Source organism: Pelophylax lessonae (assembly GCF_965119305.1).
Source record: "Pelophylax lessonae genome assembly, chromosome: 5".
In the NCBI taxonomy this organism is placed as follows: Eukaryota; Metazoa; Chordata; class Amphibia; order Anura; family Ranidae; genus Pelophylax; species Pelophylax lessonae.
In genome coordinates, this window is record NC_138772.1 from 28,891,413 (window position 1) to 28,910,873 (window position 19,461).

The following is a 19,461-nucleotide window of genomic DNA, read 5'->3' on the forward strand; positions in this document are numbered from 1 at the left end:
TCCCACAGTACCCCATAAAGCGCCCCCAGTGGGAGCAGGGATGGAGGGAAAAAAAACACAACCCGGCCAGAAGGGGGATCCTACAGAGACCACCAGCCCTGCTATCCTCCAAGAGTGGGCCCACAACCCCCCAAACGTCCCCAGGGACAAGGGGGTATCAGTACTCACCAGTCTAGGAAGCGGGCACCGCTCAGATACGGGAGACCTCCCACCCTAAGTGGGGGTGCCGTCAGCCATGGAGGAATGCTGGCAACTCGCGGGCGATCCGGGTTGAGACATCCTCAGAGAAGCGCAACTCCGTGGGCTCGTCCCCAATAGGAGGGGCACTGTCATTGTGAGGCCTGGGCGTACCAGTAACCTGCGACACTCGTTGGTAGGCTGGGACTCCATAAGGGTCTAGAATACCCAGTCCGAGGCCCAGCTCTGCAGTTACTTGTTGTCCTCCAGGAAAGGAATCCCTGACTAACTAGTGATCGTGAGAGAAAACAAAATCTATTGTGTAAAGAAAAACACAAATTTAGAAAAAAAATAAAAAAAACATAAGAAAGCCAAGACACTAGGTCTCAGCAGGAAAGACCTAGCTCTGCTCCTGACGCTAGGCAGCTTCAAACTGGGTTTATCAGATTGGGTGCTGGATAATGGCTGAGGTCTGGCCCCCTAGTGGCGTGCTGAGGTATACATTTTTTTTGTATTAACCTGATAATGAATTATCTGCCTAGCCAAGCTCCTGCAGAGGGCGCCATTACCCATTAGTGAAAGCGAATACCATCGGGCGGCGACTGTCAGAGGACATAAGAGAAAAATAAGTTGGTTTTGTGCAGCAGTTTGGGCACTCAGGCTAAAAAAAGGTTCACCATCACTGTAAGGCTCCATGTACACGGGACATTGTAAATGGCCGTTTAGGAGCAGTTGGGCGTTTTTTTCAGAAGCCACCTACATGTTATCTTATCTGTCCATGTACACATGGTCGTGTACAGTCATTTGCAGGCAGTTGAGTTCAGGGACGTTTTTTGGAAAGCAATTATTTGCGTTCGAACGTGTGTTTCCCCGGCGTTTCAAACGCAAAAACGCGACCGAACGAGATGACCCGCGTTTAGCGCTTGTGCTTTTCCATTTTAAAGGGGAATGATTTTTTTTACCTCTAGGAACGGTTCTAAACGCAAACGCTCGCTAAACACGGGTGCAAACACGACCTAACGGATGTTTTAAACGTCCTAAAAATTCCAGCATTCAAAGGGACTTTTAACAATGTCCCGTGTACATGAAGCCTTATAGTGGGACTGTGATAGTGTGGCAGTCAATCTAGCACTAACAGACACTTGCTGGAAGACCCTAATACAGTGAGCAGTGCTACACTGTACTAATGACACTGGCTGGGAAGGGGTTAACCGCAAGGAGCAATCAAAGGGGTTAACTTTGTGCCTATCAAGTGTAACGTGCATCATGTGTGCTGCATTTCCTCACAGATCAGGCTGCTTTTTAGGCATGTGTTTCAGGTAGAAGGAACAGCTAGATTGCTGTTTTATGTACAGAGTTCTGTGTGTTTGTAAACAAAGAACTCTGTGCTGTGATTGACCACAGTCTATCAGCAGGTATTCAGCCAAAGTCATTTGCAGAAACCCGCTGGCCAACTCATGCTGTGTCCAATCACAAGGGTCAACAGCGTCGCATGCACGCGTGCCAAAAATCCCAGCGACGTACGGGTATGTCGCCTTGCCTGCAGCTGCCGCCAGCGAGCAGTGCCTCTACTCAAGCAGTTGAATGTGTAGATGTATAAATATGAAGCACCATACCTGCGACTTCTATAGCTGCCATGAGATCTGCTGCGAGTCCTGGAACGGTAGCGACTGTATCGTCTTTTGCTTCGACTCCTTGAGCTGCTTCGGGACCTGCGATAGCACACATTAAGTTAGACGTGGAGACAATGAGACGTTACAAGTCAAACTGAAATATATATTGTAATATATCAGTAATGTAACAGCAAAATACTAAAGATTGGTCATTAACCACTTGCCTACTGGGCATATACACCCCCCTTCCTGCCCAAGCCAAATTTTCAGCGCTGTCGCACTTTGAATGACAATTGCGCGGTCATACAACGCTGTACCCATATGAAACATTTATCTTTTTTTTTTTTTGATAAACAGAGCTTTCTTTTGGTGGTATTTAATCACTTCTGCTCCGGAAGGTTTTACCCCCCTTAAAGCGGTAGTATCCCGCTTTTTTCACTTTTAATAAGGCTTACCTGTAGGTACAAATAATATCTCCTAAACCGGCACGGTTTAGGAGATATTTACAGTGCATGCAGCTGCTCGCGCTCGCGCTCTGAAGGTCCGGGGGGACCTTCAATTAAGTTGCCGGGAGCTTGCCGGAAAAATAACTCCCGCGCGCATGCGCGGGAGTGACGTCATCGCGGCTCCGGCCAAAAACGAGGGATCATGGCAGCGCCCGCATCGATGTCCGGGGGTCCGTGTCGGGGCTTCGTTTTAAGGTAAGTTACACATAATGGGCTAGTATGCGATGCATACTAGCTCATTATGCCTTTGTCTTACAGGTTTTTTTTTTTTTTTAGGGTTTATAACCGCTTTAATAATCAGGCAATTTTTTGCTAAAATCGCACTGCGTTGCTTTAACGTAAAATTGTGCGGTCGTGCGACGCTGGACCCAAATAAAATAATGTCCTTTTTCCCCCACAAAATAGAGCTTTCTTTTGGTGGTAGTTGATCACCTGTGCGATATTTAGTTTTTGTGTTATAAACAAAAAAAAGAGCGACAATTCTGAAAAAAATTAAAAAAATACATATATTTTTCACATTCTGCTATATAACATGCATACTTACACTGGTCCAAGCTGGACCTTATACTAGAACAGGTTTTTTGGTGAAATCTACCCAACGGAGACACAACAATAAAAATTTGACAGAGGTTTAAACTCTTTCCTACTTCCCAAAAATAATTTAAAAAAAGTTGTTTGGCTGGAATTATGCTGTAATAATCAAGTTACAGATCGCAATAATTTTCATAGATGACAAAACAAAGCTCTTTAGCTATGTACCGGCCAAGACCAAATTCATTTTCCACTGTGTAAAAGTGATTGCACGGAATGAACTAGTTCTTACCTCGATGAAGAACTGTAACTATGAGATCGACTTCTGGACCGGCTGGAAGACCCAGACCCGCGACTTGAGCGGGATTTGCTTCGGGACCTGTTCTTGCTACCGGAGCGACTTTTTGCCTCATGACTTGACCTTTCTTCACTGGAACTTTCCTGATTTCTGGGCCTTTGGTTTAACCGGGCAGTTTTCCTGACTTCATCAAAAAGTGACCCTGGCTTCACTTTATTTTTGCTTTTGATCTCAATTCGTAAGCCTTGAGGTTTCTTTTCTGGCTCTGACGTCGCAATAACTGGTGTAGCCATGAGCTTGACTGGTTGTCCAAAAGTAGGCCCTTGGACAGGTTTCCACTTATTGTCTACGGCTGAGGAGGCCTCTGCACCAACAGTCTCCACCTTTTCTGGAACGGCTGGAGTACTTGTGGCAGATTGATTGATACTTGGACTTTTCTCTTCCTTGACTTGCACATTTTCAGAAACAGCCGTTGACAACGGGGGCACCGGGTCCGAGGTGCCACCTGTACGAGCAGCAGACGTGCTGCTGGAAGAATTTGTTTCAAGTTTGATCTGGGGTAAGGACCGGTGAGAAGTAAATGTTTTTATGTCATCTGATTTCTGAGGAACATTTGCAAGAGTAAGCGGAGTTTTTGTTAAGTTTGATAAAGTGTCACGTTCCTTTTCATCCTTCTTTAGGTCAGATGCTAGTGGCAAAGCTTTTTTAGTGGGCTCTGTGTTAACCTTATCAATCAGCAGAGACCCATTGGTGGTGACTTTAGACTCTACATTAGACTTGTCCTTCAGAAGTAGGTCTTTTGGGTTGGCTAGCTGTACACTTGAATCTCCCTCTGCCGCCTCTTCATCATCTTCTTCCCCAAACTCTAGTGGGGGCTGCCAGCGGAAGGCTTCCTTTTTCTTTTGGGTTTTCTGCTTCTTCTCCTTTTTCTTTTTAGATTTTTCCTTGGACTTCTTCGAATGGCTTTTCTTCTTACTTGAACGCCGCTTGCGTTTTTTTGACTTGCTTTTACTGGTCTCCTGAGCTGAATTATCTGATAAAGGAGATTTAGTAAGCTTTTCAGAAATGCTTTCAGAAACGCGGGTTGACTGAGTCTCAGAAGGTGTTGTCTTCGAGTCTTCAACCAATTCAGAGTCTGATTCTGAACTAGCTTCCCCTTCCTCTTTTCCAGAAGACATTACAGAGTCTTCCTTGTTTGCATTTTGAGGATTGGGGCTACTTTTCTCCTCTTTCATGACTTGCTCAACAGTTTCCTTTAACTTCTCACTTTTTAGAACTTTGTCTATGTCAGATATTACGGCTTGTGTGTCATCTTTATCACATTTAGAATCAGGCTTGGATTCACTTCCATTATCTCCCGATTGCTGTACGCTATGGGAGGTTTGGTTTTCAAGCAAAGCCTTAGTGGTCTGCAGTAATGATTTAGTAAATTCCTCTCCTCCACTTTCAGAGGAAGAGTGAGAATTGGAGGAGCTTCTAGTGCTTTTTCGAGAAATAGGTTTGCCTTTAGCATGAAGCTTGGGGCTATCTTTTGATTTGCTTTTTCTCTTTGCTGAAGATGTGTCTGTAGGAACTGTATCGTCATTGGACTCACTAGATGATGAGCTGTCATATGAAGACGATGCCCTGCCTTCCCCTCGAGAAGAGGAGCTACTTCGGCTTCTGGATCTAGAATATGATCTACTGTAGGATCTACTCCTAGAAGAGTCATGTCTGGTTTTGCGACGAGAACCTCTTCTAGAATAATCACTGTGCTCGCTATCTGAGCTTGCATGATTGCGAAGTGAATGGTCTTTGGCGCCTTTGGCACCATGTTTGGCTGGTAGAGGAAATGAATTAGTGGCCTTGGCTTTGATTTCCTGTATTCGCTCGTAAGATGGCTTCCAAGGCTTTTGTCCAGGTTTCCACCTGGAAGGTGGGGGGCTGTCACTTAAGGAAATCACATTCTCCCTTGTTACATATGCCGAAGGAGGATCATCAGCGGACTTTGTCGGTTGCTGCACTGCGGTTTTTGCTGCCTCAGTCGGATTTGGGTTACTTTTAGACATAGGCACATCTTTTGTTTGAGAGGGCGGGGAAGAAGATCTTTGCTGTTTCGATGATTGATGAGAGTGAGCACTCGAGTGGGCTCCAGAAGCATTTCGGTTCCTAGACCTGGACTTACTCCTAGACCTGCTTCGTGAAGAATTTCGCGATCGAGAGGTGGATTTTGAGCTTGTTCTGGACCCTTCGCTTCCTCTGGAATAAGACCTTGTTCTGGATCTGGAATTTGTGTAAGAGTTCTTGCTGGAATGACTTGAAGACTTCTGATCTTTGTCTGACCGAGACCAGCCCTTTTTCGAAGAGTCTCTAGAAGATCCCGAAGATGACCTTCTATTTCTTTCCTGAGAAGATTTCCTCTTCTTGCTCGAAGACTCGTTTCTGTTTGGTGCTGATGGCTGATCTTTCTTTGGTGGCTTACGTTTCTTTGTATGCTTTGTCTTTTTGGCTTTCTTTTTATGTTTAAGCTTTTTGTCTTTCTTACGGGTTTTAGAGCGGGAAACATGCTCCCTGCTGGCATCGGAGCGATAACCATCATGTGACCAAGAACTGGACCTTGATCTTGGAGACAAGCTTCCCTCCTCCCAGCGGCTAGACGTACGATCATTGAGCCTATGGAGAGAAAAACAGACATACTATGTCTTAGTTTGAAGACACAATGAAAATACATTAAATTACTAAGGAAAATTTGATTTCAAATGCAACTGAAATTAGGAAACACAATGGTGTGTGGTAGATGCTGTAATTGTTTTTTTTTTCAGATATTTTTGAAGATATCACTTCATTTAGGAAGTGTTACTAGTCCACGACAGTACTGTGCGCTTCCATGCTGTTTATGTGTTTCCACAGCATTGCTAGCAAGTTAGGTCGAGGCAGATTTAGGTGCAAAAGGCACAACAGTAATCAGGCATGTCAGATTCAGAACTTCGCTGTAGCACCAAACTCCTCACAACTTAACCTAACATCAGCATATGCATAAGGAGTTGGGGTGCTTAACATCACATTTAAAGTGATTGTAAAGCTTTATTTTTCCTTTAATAAAATAATAAGCATGTCATACTCACCTGCTCTGTGTAGTGGCCTGGATCCTCCTCTTCTCGGGTCCCACCCCGACTCTTCTGGGTCCTCCTTCCTGTTGGGTGCTCCCACAGCAAGCAGCTTGCTATGGGGGCACCCGAGCCGAGCGGCTGCTCCGTATGTCCATTCACATGCGAAGCCCCAGCTTGGCCCCACCCCCTCTGTCTCGTGATTGGCTCACTGACTGTGACTGACAGCAGCGGGAACCATTGGCCCCTGCTGCTGCCAATAGCCAATTAGGAGTGTGAATCCCTGGAAAGGCAAGGCTCTCATGGACATTGCTGAGTAAAGAGGGGGTTTAGGTAAGTATTGGGGGGGGCTGCTGCATACAGGTTTTTTACCTTTATACATGGAATTTACAACCACTTTAAATGATGTCGAAAGGCACTGACATCATTCAATCCAGAAGAGGACAAGAGATGGAGAGTCTAATTAGAAGATTCTTACAAGATGGTACCAGGTCCCTTCCCTTCTCCATAAGGCTTACACACTTTTCTCAAACATTTGTTGGAGAGGTCAAGAGGAGCCGGGAACAATTCTACTAAGTGGGTTTTGGGCGGCTGTTCGTGAATTGGCCCAAAGATTTACGGATTATGAGATCCCTATGGATCCCGCATTTTTTTTATTACACATTTCGGATATTACATTGAAGGAATATAAAACATCAATTTGGTTTCATATAGTAAACGCGGCCAAATCATGCATTCCTTTGCAATGGAAATCGCAGGTCCCCCCTACCATTGGTGATTGTATAAGTAAAGTGGAAGATACAAATAAAATGGAGGATTTGCGACTTTCACGTTCACAAAAAAAAAAAAAAAGATAGGTATGATAAGACATGGGGATCATGGAATCTTTTCATTTAGTCTAAAAAGGGACAAAATATGCTTTTTTCAGTAGAGATAAGGAATGGTCAAGTTTAAAATTTAAAATTTAGGATTAAAATTTTTATAAGATAAGAGAATAGTATATGCCTTCAATTTCTCCTCCTCTTCTTCCCTCCTCTTTTTCTTTTTATATAGAAAAGGGAAGACTGGGTTAGTTTCTTTATCAGTACAGGTGTTCCTATCATATCTTGATGTAAAAAGGTCTTGTATAGATGTTAATAGTTGGCGGTTAAATGAGAATATTTGCATTGTTTGTGTTATTGGATTTGATATCCCAGTCTTTCTTTGAATAAATAACTAAAATAATAAAAAAAAAAAAAAAAAGAGATGGAGAACGGAGGACAGCACAGAGGGTGAGTATTGCTTTCCAACTTATTTTCCCCCCAGAGGAAGGCACAGAGTTGTATAAATAAAGAAACAGCATGCACCTTGTTGTCTGGCAGGACTTCTGCTTTTAAAATTTAATATGGCTGACAGTTTCTCCTAAAATATTCAGGACTGTGGCACCCTTGGCTCTTACTTGTCTCCCTTGCTCCATTTTTCTCCAGAGGGGGGTTTATATGTCTTTAGTCTCTGCATTTCCTCCTTCCAGTGTGGAGGTGTCTCGCTGCTTTCGCCATCATCATCTGATTCTGATCGAGATCTAGATCTTGGGGGTGTGTGGTATCGCTGGAAGCACAAATAAATAACACCATGAGAACTTTTATAATAATGATCATGTATGGAGAGATTGTAAAATCCAGAGTGAGCAAAGCCAGTGTGACCTGTAACACATTTCATCCTAGATCAGACATTAGAATTAACAAGGCTCAGATTGGAATAGAAATATGCAGCACAGGTATCACCGTCCCAATAATCGAAAACAGGAAGGAAAGAGGGGCACATGAGCATTCCAACTACTTCTTTTGTTTGGCCGTGGCGGTCAGTTAAGGGCACTCTCAACATTCGCCCCATCTACTGCAGTTTATGTACCAACCATACAAGTACTGCTGATATTACTGACCTATTGTTTATTTTTTTGCCCATAGTGTCTATGTTATGGACAATTTTTTAACATTGTGGTTTTGTTTAATAAACTTGATATTTTTATTCATTATTGTGTTTACCTATACCATTTGTCCATGACGGTACCTTTAACCACTTAAGCCCCGGAAGATTTTACCCCCTTCCTGACCAGGGCCTATTTTGCGATTCGGCACTGCGTGACATTAAACGGACAATTGCGCGGTCGTGCGACGCTTTACCTAAACGAATTTAACGTCCTTTTTTTCCCACAAACAGAGCTTTCTTTTGGTGGTATTTGATCACCTGTGCGATTTTTTGATCATGCGCTATAAACAAAAAAAGAGCGTAAATTTTGCAAAAATAACAATATTTTTCACATTTTTTTATATGAAATTCCCCAAAAAAAAATGTAAAAATCAAAATGTAACATTTTCGGCCAATTTGTTTTATGCTACATATGTTTGGTTAAAAAAAAAAAAAAAAAAAAAAAAAAAAAAAAATCGCAAAAAGCGTATTTTGATTGGTTTGCGCAAAAGTTATCGCGTTTACTAACATAAGGGAAAGATTTTTGTCATTTTTGGTGTTTTTTTTTAACGAGTAATGGCGGCGATCTGCGATTTTTTTTGCGGGACTGCGACATTGCGGCGGACAGATCGGACACTTGACTGACATTTTTGACACTTTTGGGGGTACCATTGACATTACTGCAGTAATCAGTGCTATACATATGCACTGTTACTGTAAAAATGATACTGGCAGGGAAGGGGTTAACTGTATTGAAGAGGGAGGGGTTAAATGTGTCCTAGGGGCGTGTTTCTAACTGTATTGGGACATGGCTACTAGTGTGAAAACAGAGATCAACGGTCCTACATAGTAGAACCGTCTGATCTCCATTTTTACACAGGGGAGAATGACAGGCGGCTTGTTTACATTAGCCGCCTGCCTTTCTCCCTTCCCGGCGAACGATCGGGAGTGACCGGCGGACATCGGGTCCGCCGGTCACACGCACTGACTTCTTAGGGAACGAGCCGGGGCAGGCGCGCGCTCGCCCGCTATTGGCTCACAAGCCAGTGACAGGCAAGTGACGTACCGGTACGTCACTTTGCCTGGCCGGGGCTGACCGCTGCAGCATATGTACTTGCGGCGGTCGGCAAGTGGTTAAAGCCCATTAAGCCCCCCCTCTTTCCTTCCTATATTCTAGATCAGACATTCAGATTGCATGATAAATAACAGAAGCAAGTCTACATGGAAAACATGCATCAAGATATGTTCACTGTAAAGTTGAAATTTTCATCCTGGCTTTTCAGTAATAAAAGTGATGTCAGATCCCAAAGTAGTCCTTTAGCCCCATAAAAAGGCTAATCATCCACAATACAACTAATTATCCTCACAGTTGGCTGACTGACTAATATCTTAACGCTGCATATATTTTGCCTTTCCTGGTTCCTCCCTTCCCTTTCATCAACAATATTAAAGTGATACTAAAGTCTCTTTTTTTTTTTTGCCTAAAAATAACAAACGTGTTATACTTGCCTGCTCTGCAAAATTCTTCTACACAGAGCAGCTCCGATCCTTCTCTTCTCGGGTCTCACGTCGGCTTTCCTGGCCCCTCCCTCCTGTTGAGTGCCCCTGCAGCAAACAGCTTGCTATGGAGTCACCTAAGCCAAACCCTAGCTCCCTGTGTCCATTCAAACATGGAGCCCTGGCTAGGCCACGCACCCTCTCTCTTCTCATTGGCTGACTGTCTTTGATTGACAGCAGCGGTCATTGGCTGTCGTCTTAGCCAATGAGGAGGAGAGTCCCGGGGCCAAGTCTCTCCTGCAACATCACTGGATGGAGATGGACTCAGATAAAGGGCTGATGCACACTAAAGGTTTTTATCTTAATGCACAGAATATAACGGAATTTTTGTAAAATCTTACCTGTAAAATTCCTTTCTCTGAGTCCCCCGACAGTCGCCGCCTCTTCATATTCGTCACAATGGGGTATTAGACTTTGTTCCGAAGGAGTAGCTAGGCAACAGAATATGTTAACATTAAAGCTTTTAACACATCCCACCCTCAAGGGGTGGTCCCCTCAGTCAATACCCTCCTACTTCCTGCAACCATATCTCAGTTTCAGTGGAATAGCAGTAGAGTATACAACCAAACCCCAAAAGAGGGGCGGGGGCGGCGACTGTCGGAGGATTCAGAGAAAGGAATTTTACAGGTAAGATTTTACAAAAATTCAGTTTTCTCTTACGTCCTCCGACAGTCGCCGCCTCTTCATATTCGTCACAATGGGGACGTCCCAAAGCAGTGCAAACATGAGGGGTGGGAAACGCATCCGCGCCGTAAGGCAACGCAGTCTCCGCATCAAGGATAGGAACCTCACCAAAGGAAGGAAACCAGCTGGGCAACAGGAAAAAAACTTGCTCAACAGGAGCAACAACACAGGAAAAAACAAAGAACCAGGGGATAAAAACTTATCCCAACAGCCAGAGGTCCCAACAAGGGACCCTAGGGAACTGCCGCACTAAGAACCTTGCGGCCAAAGGAAGCATCCGCCGATGCCTGAACATCTACCTTGTAGAATTTTGTGAAAGTGTGCACGGTCGACCAGGTTGCCGCCTTACACACCTGGGCTACAGAAGCCCCATGACGACAGGCCCAAGACGTACTCAGAGATCTAGTAGAGTGCGCCTTCACAGGCACAGGGGGAGCCTTCCCCTGCAAAGCATAGGCCTGTTCAATGGTCTGCCTGATCCATTTGGCGATGGTAGAGGCCGACGCCGCCATGCCCTTCCGAGGACCCTCTGGAAGAACAAACAAGGAATCCGTCTTTCGAAAAGACTCAGTCGATTTAAGGTAAACCCTTATCGCCCGAACAACATCCAAAGAATGTAGTCTCTTCACCTTCGCCTGAACCGAGTCCAGGATCATTCCCAGGTAGGGAAGACGAACCGACGGACTCAGTGTCGACTTTGGAAAATTTATCGTCCAACCAAACTCCTGCAGAGTTTGCATTGTGACAGACAGGTCCTTCTCCAGACCCTGGCTGGTCGCAGACCGAACCAGAATGTCGTCCAGATACCCCAAGACAGAGATGCCCTGGGCTCTCAATAATGCCAGAACCGGTGCAAGCACCTTGGTGAAAACCCGCGGAGCCGAGGCGAGACCAAAAGGTAACGCCACGAACTGGTAGTGATCCTCCGCAATGGCGAATCAAAGGTACCTCTGGTGACCCTCGAAAATGGGGATGTGAAGATACGCATCCTTCAAATCGATGGAGGCCATGAATTCCCCTGGAACCAGGGCAGCCACCACCGACCGCAGGGATTCCATGCGGAACTTGCGAACCCGCACAGAGCGGTTCAGAGCCTTCAAGTCCAGAATTGGACGAACCTTGCCCTCCTTCCTGGGCAAGGTGAACAGATTGGAATAAAACCCCCGAAATCTGTCCCGATGAGGCACCGGAACCACCACTCCCTGAGCCCTCAGGTCTCGCACCGCCAGGTGCAGGTCCCGTAAACGCTCTGGAGACAGTTGAAGATTTGAGGGAAAAAATCTGCTCTCCGGCCGAGAGAGAAACTCGATCTTGTAACCAGATCGAACGATCTGAACCCATCTGTCCCGCACGCGGGCCAACCAGGGTTGAAGAAAACCGAGCAAGCGTCCCCCCACCCCAAAACTGGGTGAGGGCGCCCCTTCAGGCCGCACTGTTATGGGCAGCGGGTCCGGACTGACCGGACTTCTGTTTACCAGACCAGGGCTTCTTTTGAGAGCCTTGTCCCTTGAACGGTTTGCCCTTGTAGTGCGACCGAAAGGCACGAAAGGACCCCTGAGGGGGCCGAAAATTAGCATGCTTCTTGCCAGAAGCCCCCTTAGCCTTGGGGAAATGGGGCAAGAGAGTGCTCTTACCTCCGGTGATCCCCTTAATCAACACATCCAAGGACTCCCCAAAAAGGCGAGACCCATCATAAGGCAGATTGGCTAAGGTCTTACGTGAAGATTGGTCCACCGACCAACACTTCAACCAAACCAGGCGGCGAGACAACACTGTGCCAACACAGGCCACGCTGTGCACACGTGCAGCCAACGGGACTAAGTCCAAGTCCGCATCACACAGATACATGACACCCTGGTGGATTTGATCCACCATATCCAGGGTCGCCGGCGAGGCCAAATCGGCCACTAAGCATCTGCGTCCAACTTGCGACAGCCTGGGCCGCCATGAGAGAGGCAAACAGAGCCTTAAGCATAGAACCCGTAACAGAGTAAGTATGACGGGCAAGAGACTCCAATCTCCTATCCGTGGCATCACGTAACACTGGGGAATCCTCTGCAGGAATCGCAGTGGATTTGTTTAAAACCGCAATTGCGTGATCCACCGGGGGTGGCACACACCACCGTTCATCAGTGGAAGGCGAAAAAGGATAACGCAGCTTGAACCTACTTGGCACAGCAAAAGGCTTGCGTAAATTGCGCCATTGTTCCTTAACAGCGCGCTGAAAATCATCATTGCAGGGAAAAACCTGCGGCGTCCTGCGTTTTCTCTGCGTCCCATAAGCCGCCAAGGCAGCGGGGGGACACACTTCATCCTGCAAACGCAGCGTTTGTTTTATGGAAGCAATCAATTCATCCATGATTGCAAGCTCTTCAGGCGAGCCAGGGGGAGAATTATCAACCCCCTCAACCTCAGCCTCCACCTCGGACCCCACTAGATCCAGGGAGGAGCGGGACCCCGATAAGGAGACCCCCGCCATAACAGCCCCATCACCTTCACCCTCAGAATCAGAGGAAATAGAAACTCTGGGTCTTTTAGTAGATTGAGCAGCCACCAGCATCTGCACCTGAGCAGCAAGGCCGGCCACAATAGTGGCCAAATCCCCCCCTGGGGGGGAAACAGCGGTCCCCTGGCTTTCCACCAAGGTGGCAGGAAATTTGCCCTCCTGAGAATCCATTGCCCCAATATATGCCGGAGAATAAAGGGTTAACTGCCCCTTTAACAAGCGCGGCGAGCGCAGCCCACCGCACCACACACAAGCACAATGAGACCCCCACAGGGACAATAAACTGACACAGGCAATGGATATAGCAAGAACAGAAGGATAAAACCTGAGGAGACCCTCGCCGCTGCTGCTGCCTCGATCGGTGTACCCAGGAGAAGAGGAAGTGATGAGACCAGGGCGCTCTATTAAAGCCTATGGGAGGCTACAAGAAAATGGCCGCCATGCATGTAGAACATGCGGCCGGAGCGAGTGCAGGCAAAATGGCGCCGTTTGGCGCCGAAACCGCCGCTCCTACAGTACAGTAATGCACATAACACCATCCATATAAAAAAAAACATGGCAGATCGCCGCAGCGATCGCTGTATTGTGCCCAAACATGCCACAAAACATGCCCCACAGCACACAGCTTCTCACACTGAACAAGGCTGACACAGACAGTGTCACACAGCTCCCCCCCCCCCCCTGCAGCCCGCAGCATGCAGCAGAGTGATAGGGAGACAAACAGTGTGAACAGAGGCAGGTTACACAGTCCCAGACTGACACCCCCCAGACAGACAGGTCCCCACATAGATACACTTACCTCTCAATGGTGTGGGGGACCCGCACAGGCGAACAAGCCGCTGCACATGAGGCAGGGAGAGTCGCATACAAGACGCACAAAATGGGGTTAAGAAACCGCACAGCGTCCAGTGAGGTAGCCACCTCACCAATCATCCCTGCACCGAACAGGGATGGGTCGTTCACTGTGCCAGGAGTGTTACCTGGCTGAACGCTCGATGGCAGGCTGGGAAGCCACTGACCCACGACCTGCGACCAGGGGGATCAGCCCGAGACCCAGTCCGCATGATCCTCTTCGTCAGAAGAACTAACAAATGCTGACAAAAAGAACAGCTAAGTAAAGGTAGAGAAAAAACTCAAACAAAAATCAAAAAAGAAGAAAGAGGCTGGGGCACAAAGCCCCAGCACAGAGAGAACCAGCTACTCCTGACAAGCTAGACATTGAAACTGAGATATGGTTGCAGGAAGAAGGAGGGTATTGACTGAGGGGACCACCCCTTGAGGGTGGGATGTGTTAAAAGCTTTAATGTTAACATATTCTGTTGCCTAGCTACTCCTTCGGAGCAAAGTCTAATACCCCATTGTGACGAATATGAAGAGGCGACGACTGTCAGAGGACGTAAGAGAAACTGCCTTTACAACCACTTTAATGCTATACAGGAGTTGCATCGCTTCAAAAGTTTACGCAGTGCTGACTACATTTTTAAAGCTGAACTCTAGACCTAAACACATTTAAATTGATGATAGAGTTATTTTATTTATTTTTTTTGTTATACTTCTCTGCTTTGTTTAATGGTTTTGCACAGAGCGGCCCTAATCCTGCTCTTCTGGGGTCCCTTGTCGGCACTCTGGGCTCCTCCTCTTCTCTGTGTGCCAACATAGGAATCCGCTTCCAATGATCGCACACGTGCAGGCTCGATTCCTGCTGCTCGGCCCTGCTTCCTTGTCACTGGATTTGATTGACAGCAGCAGGAGCCAATGGCTTCTGCTGCTCTCACTGAGTCCAGTGAGAAGGGAGACAGATGAGCGCCGCTGGGGGGGCTGCAAGCTGACAATAGAAGGTTTCGAAATGACAATTTTAACTCTCTATATATACGACTGAATGTTGGGAGTGTCCTGTACTTGGAACTTCCAAAACATTTATAAGGGTCAGCAGTGTTCCTAACTGCTCAGTGCTTTCCATGCTTGGATTTGCTAAGCTGTAAAAAGCCTGCATAATGTCTAAAGCATTTATTACCCCAACACTTCATATTCCTGATATGTGGCTGCTGTACCATGCACTTGTATGAGAAAGTCTCCTGTTCTCTTTGTATTACTTCCTTTATGTGAAAATGTTCCTGCTAGTCCCCTTGCTTTCCTAGCAACTGTACTTTTACTTTCTCCATGAGCCCATCCCCCACAGTTATTACTGCTTGTATCTCTTGAACTCCCCTCTTAGAGTGTAAGCTCTAACAAGCAGGGCCCTCTGATTCCTACTGTATTAAAGTGTATTGTAGTTGTACTGTCTACCCTCAAGTTGTAAAGTGCTGCGTAAACTGTCGGTGCTATATAAATCCTATATAATAATAATATTAAAAATTGACCACACTAAGCAGGAGAGCAAAGCATGGTCAGTTCTCTAGCTGTGCTGGGAACTCAGTGTACTTTCGAAACTCCATAATCAGACTTGTCCTGACACGCCCCCGCTGCACAGCCATTTACTGGGAAGCTCAGTTTGCTGCTGCTTCTCCTCCCCCAGCTCTTATGTCATCACTTATAAAAAAATAAATAAAAAATAAAGGGGAAAAAAAGAAGAGGTGCACAGAATGGAAATTTTGGTGCCGAAACCAAAAATGCAGGATGCACTTGGTCGAAAACCGAAAATGACAGTTTTTAAAAAATATATATTTTTATATAGAATTTTATTATGTTCGACTTTTTAAATAATATCCTGAATTTAAATTTTTTTGAATTTATGGTTAGCCATTTTTGGCACCTTTAGCGTAATAAAAGTTCAAGAAAAATGCATCCCTTTAAATTCTATGTGTGTTCACACTGGTCCGTTGCCCTTCCGCTGCGATGTTAATAATTCTACTTGCTGCATTTTTGGTCAGTTAAAAACTGCACCATAAATGCAACTCCCTGTTGAAATGCATTGAAAATGCAGCAAGAACGCATCAATAACGAACCTGTGTTACGTTTTTGATGCAGTTTTTTTAGTCACATGACCTATGAAAAACACACCATAAGCATAGTAAAATCACAGGAAAAAGGTGTGCATTTTCGATGCAATTATCGGCACAATGGCGATAACACCATTCTTGGCTGATATGTTTCGGCTGCCGAAATTTTGGGGCATCCCTACAAAAAAGGTTTTTAACCTTTTTTTTTTATATCTATACACAAATAATTTGCCTTTTCTTTCTATTTTTAACTGAATGGGTTGTTTTACTAGGTGATCGTTAATCAATTCAAGTGTAAATGATAATATTCTGGTCTAGTATATGCCTTGTAAAATGGAATCACAGGCAGCAAACACATAACACGTACTATGGTGCCTCGGCCTTTGATTTTCCTTCCTGATTTGGTGACGGAGCTGTTGTCAGGCGGCGCAGGAGATGGCTTCCTAGAAGTAGAAAAATAACAGAAAATTGTTGGCCTGAATCATCACATTTCCGATATAGGATATACATTATCTACTGAACAGTCCATATTTCTCAGTTATTTCCTCCCCCTCCACAATCTTAAAAAAAAAACAAAAACAAAACAAAAACAGACCTTTTTAGTATTTTTCTGTGTTTGTTTAGTTTGATTTTCATCATTCACAGTCTGCTAGCCCTCTATTTTGTATTTTGGTTCTTGCATAGGCGACAATCATGAGTAAGCCCCTGCAGCCTTCTGGGATATCCACCACACATATCCCAGGGGGCATTGGCTTCCACATAGCACTGGGTGAAGGATCTGGCACCACCTTATTAGGGAGATGGCTGCAAAAACCAGAAACAGAAAGCCAGCTGTCTATGACATAGGGGAGATGGATGCACAGGACTGGGTGGATTAGAACAGGGCTGGATTCACTGGGCATGCAAGTAGGTTTATGAAGGATATCCCAGCTAGAAAGGTAAGCAAAGACTGAAAAAAAAAAAAAAAAAAGATAAAGGAGGTGGAAGTTCCTCTTCAAAGCGTCCTTTGGGCCAACTAGCCAACTTTTCAAACTTTATTTGTTGTCAAAGGTTAAAACTGTAAACAGAGCTTCTTGAGGATTAGAGGGGAAAATTAATTTTGCAATTACCCCAACCTGAGCAAGCAAGAGGGAGATACTTAAAAAAATCCTTACATACAAGAAGGAAGAGCGATTTCAAAACTATTCAGGCATTTGTTAACCGCTTGGGGACGGGGCCTCCCAGCCGGAGGCGGCGTGGGCTTTATGATCATGTGATCACCGTAATTGGACGTCACAGAGGTCACATAACCCAAAAGCTCCTGATTGCAAGCAGCGATCGGGAACAGTTAGACACCGATAACTGTGCCAGGAGCGCACTCTCAGCACAGCTGTTTTAGCACGAATGTATTCAAATATGCAGCCGCTCGGTGCTAGGGCCCTCCCGCAGAAGCACCGCAAATTTGTGTGCGGCTGGAGTCAAGAGGTTAAAAAGTCTTCAGATCTAAACTTTAGGTACACAGCTAAATACACAGATATAATGAATAAAAAGGAGCTCTCTCTACTGCCAAAGGATTTGTATTAGTATTTATCCAGGCCTACCACAGCACACATAGCCAGGTTAATGACGCCACTTACAAAGGAATGCAGTGGGGTCCTCTTCCCACCCCCCAGGCTGCTTACTGAATAGTGAAGGAGCAGCAAAAAAAGATCCCAGCAAGGAACTAGGTCCTTACTCCTGACTAGGCAGATTAAAACTGACATCCTATGCAGGAAGAGAGAGTGAGTGTACCCTCCGGGACTGCCCATAAGCGTAGCCAGAACTTTTTTTTCTGTCTAGTGTCCTTCTCCTGTAGGGGGCAGTATAACCCTACTGATATGGATCGGAGGATTGCGTCCGATAGAGAAATGTTTTTTATGAACTATATTATATAGGATTCACTCTAACAGGTTATGACGGGAGTGCATGTGTATGTACTGGCATGGCCGTGTTCATGAGAATCCATGCTAGTTCCATTGTATAAGTGTTTGGTAGACATTTGCACTGCACGGTCCCTTTTTCACAGACCAGCTGGAAACTCCTGTACACCGTTTCAGTTGGTTCATTTACATGCAATCCCATTTCTATTGTAACTGGATTTAGGACTTTAGACTTCCATACAAAAGACTTTACTTTCTAAAAAAAAAAAAAAAAGGTGTTTTATGTACAGATCCCAAGAATTTGGTTGGGTAGCTTATCAAAAATATAAATTAGTATTACTAGAACAATAAATGTATAAATGTATGTGCCTTTGGTTTGTGAATTTCCAGTGTAAAATAATAAAGTTAAAACTTATTTGCAGCAATATGACCCATGATAAATGTGTTGGGGCCCCTGCTCAGGCTGCCATGGTCTGATGGGTTGGATGCCACTGACTAGTGAGGGTGCAGTCTGGGAAAAGGTTCGGCCAGAACCAAAACCTACTGTAAACAGGAAGGGATAGCCCGGTGACCACACCCCTCACCTGGCTTGAGTGATTAGCAGGTAAAAGCAGCCTCAGCTACCCGGGGGGGGGGGGGGGGGGGGGCGAAACATGTTGGAGGTGTGGTCTGGATGAATGAAGCTGAGGCTGCTTTTACCTGCTAACCGCTCGGGTCGGGTGAGGTGTGCAGTGGCCAGGCTATCCCTTCCTACATCTACAGTTATTTGCAGCAATAATGGTATCCAAACCGTTTCCTCTAGATGTGGACAGACGGCCGGGCTTTGCTGCTGGAAATAACATTCATCTTCAGTAAAGATAACCCATCACATTAGTATTTTCTCCCATTGGCTGTAGGGACCAGTACAAAATGGATTTTGCTTAGTGAAAGTGATTTGTTCCCAGGGGTAATGGACCACTGCTTACGGTTCAGGCTCTGGTTTGGCGATGGGTGCGTCCCTCCTCAGCAGAAACCGATTTTCAGGTACAGGAGGAATTTCTTCTGGACGCACAACAAGTTTTTCCCTCTTCGCCCCGGCCTCTTTATCCTCCACGGTATTAATCTTTTCAGGAAGAGAGCTGCAAGAAAGGTAGAGAAGAAAATGTGTATACAGTTCACTTTTACCTGACTCCATCATAATGTGCAGCACCCTTTAATCAATTTACATACATTACAACCTGAGAGAAATACAGGACCTGCCATCCCTGATATGAGGGTAAAAGGTCCACGCCCACTAGGGATTACAATGTAGCAGAAGGTATGAGCGTCCTGCCTATTATAGATTATAACGTAACAGAAGGTATGAGCACCCTGCCTATCAGAGATTACAATGTAACAGAAGGTATGAGAACTCTGCCTATCAGAGATTACAATGTAACAGAAGGTATGAGCATTCTGCCTACCAGAGATTACAATGTAACAGAAGGTATGAGCACCCTGCCTATTAGAGATTACTGTGACAGTACTCACCGTCACTGGAAGTTAAAGACAGATGATTAATGGTTTGAATTGCTTCAGATGGGACGGTCATATTTGCCAGCCATATCTCCATATAGGAATATAAAGATTTATTCCCATCTGCCATGAAATCTGTTCTTCCTAAATGCTGTGTATATTACATATCTTTCAATATCAGACAGGTTTTCCTTTTGTTGTGTATTGGGAGGGAATGTAGATTGC

General features: G+C 45.4%; 1 protein-coding gene across 4 annotated transcripts in view; it reads right to left on the minus strand.

Moving 5' to 3' along the window:
* NKTR (natural killer cell triggering receptor) overlaps positions 1-19,461 on the minus strand; it is a 98,689-nt gene that overhangs the window by 14,936 nt on the left and 64,292 nt on the right. For all 4 annotated transcript variants that reach the window (XM_082258554.1, XM_082258555.1, XM_082258553.1 and 1 more), the window contains 5 exons: positions 18,708-18,860; positions 16,212-16,287; positions 7,650-7,798; positions 3,120-5,777; positions 1,794-1,889 (listed from right to left, as the gene is read on the minus strand). In XM_082258554.1, the coding sequence (XP_082114680.1) occupies positions 1,794-1,889; positions 3,120-5,777; positions 7,650-7,798; positions 16,212-16,287; positions 18,708-18,860 (3,132 nt within the window). The remainder of the gene's footprint in view (positions 1-1,793; positions 1,890-3,119; positions 5,778-7,649; positions 7,799-16,211; positions 16,288-18,707; positions 18,861-19,461) is intronic.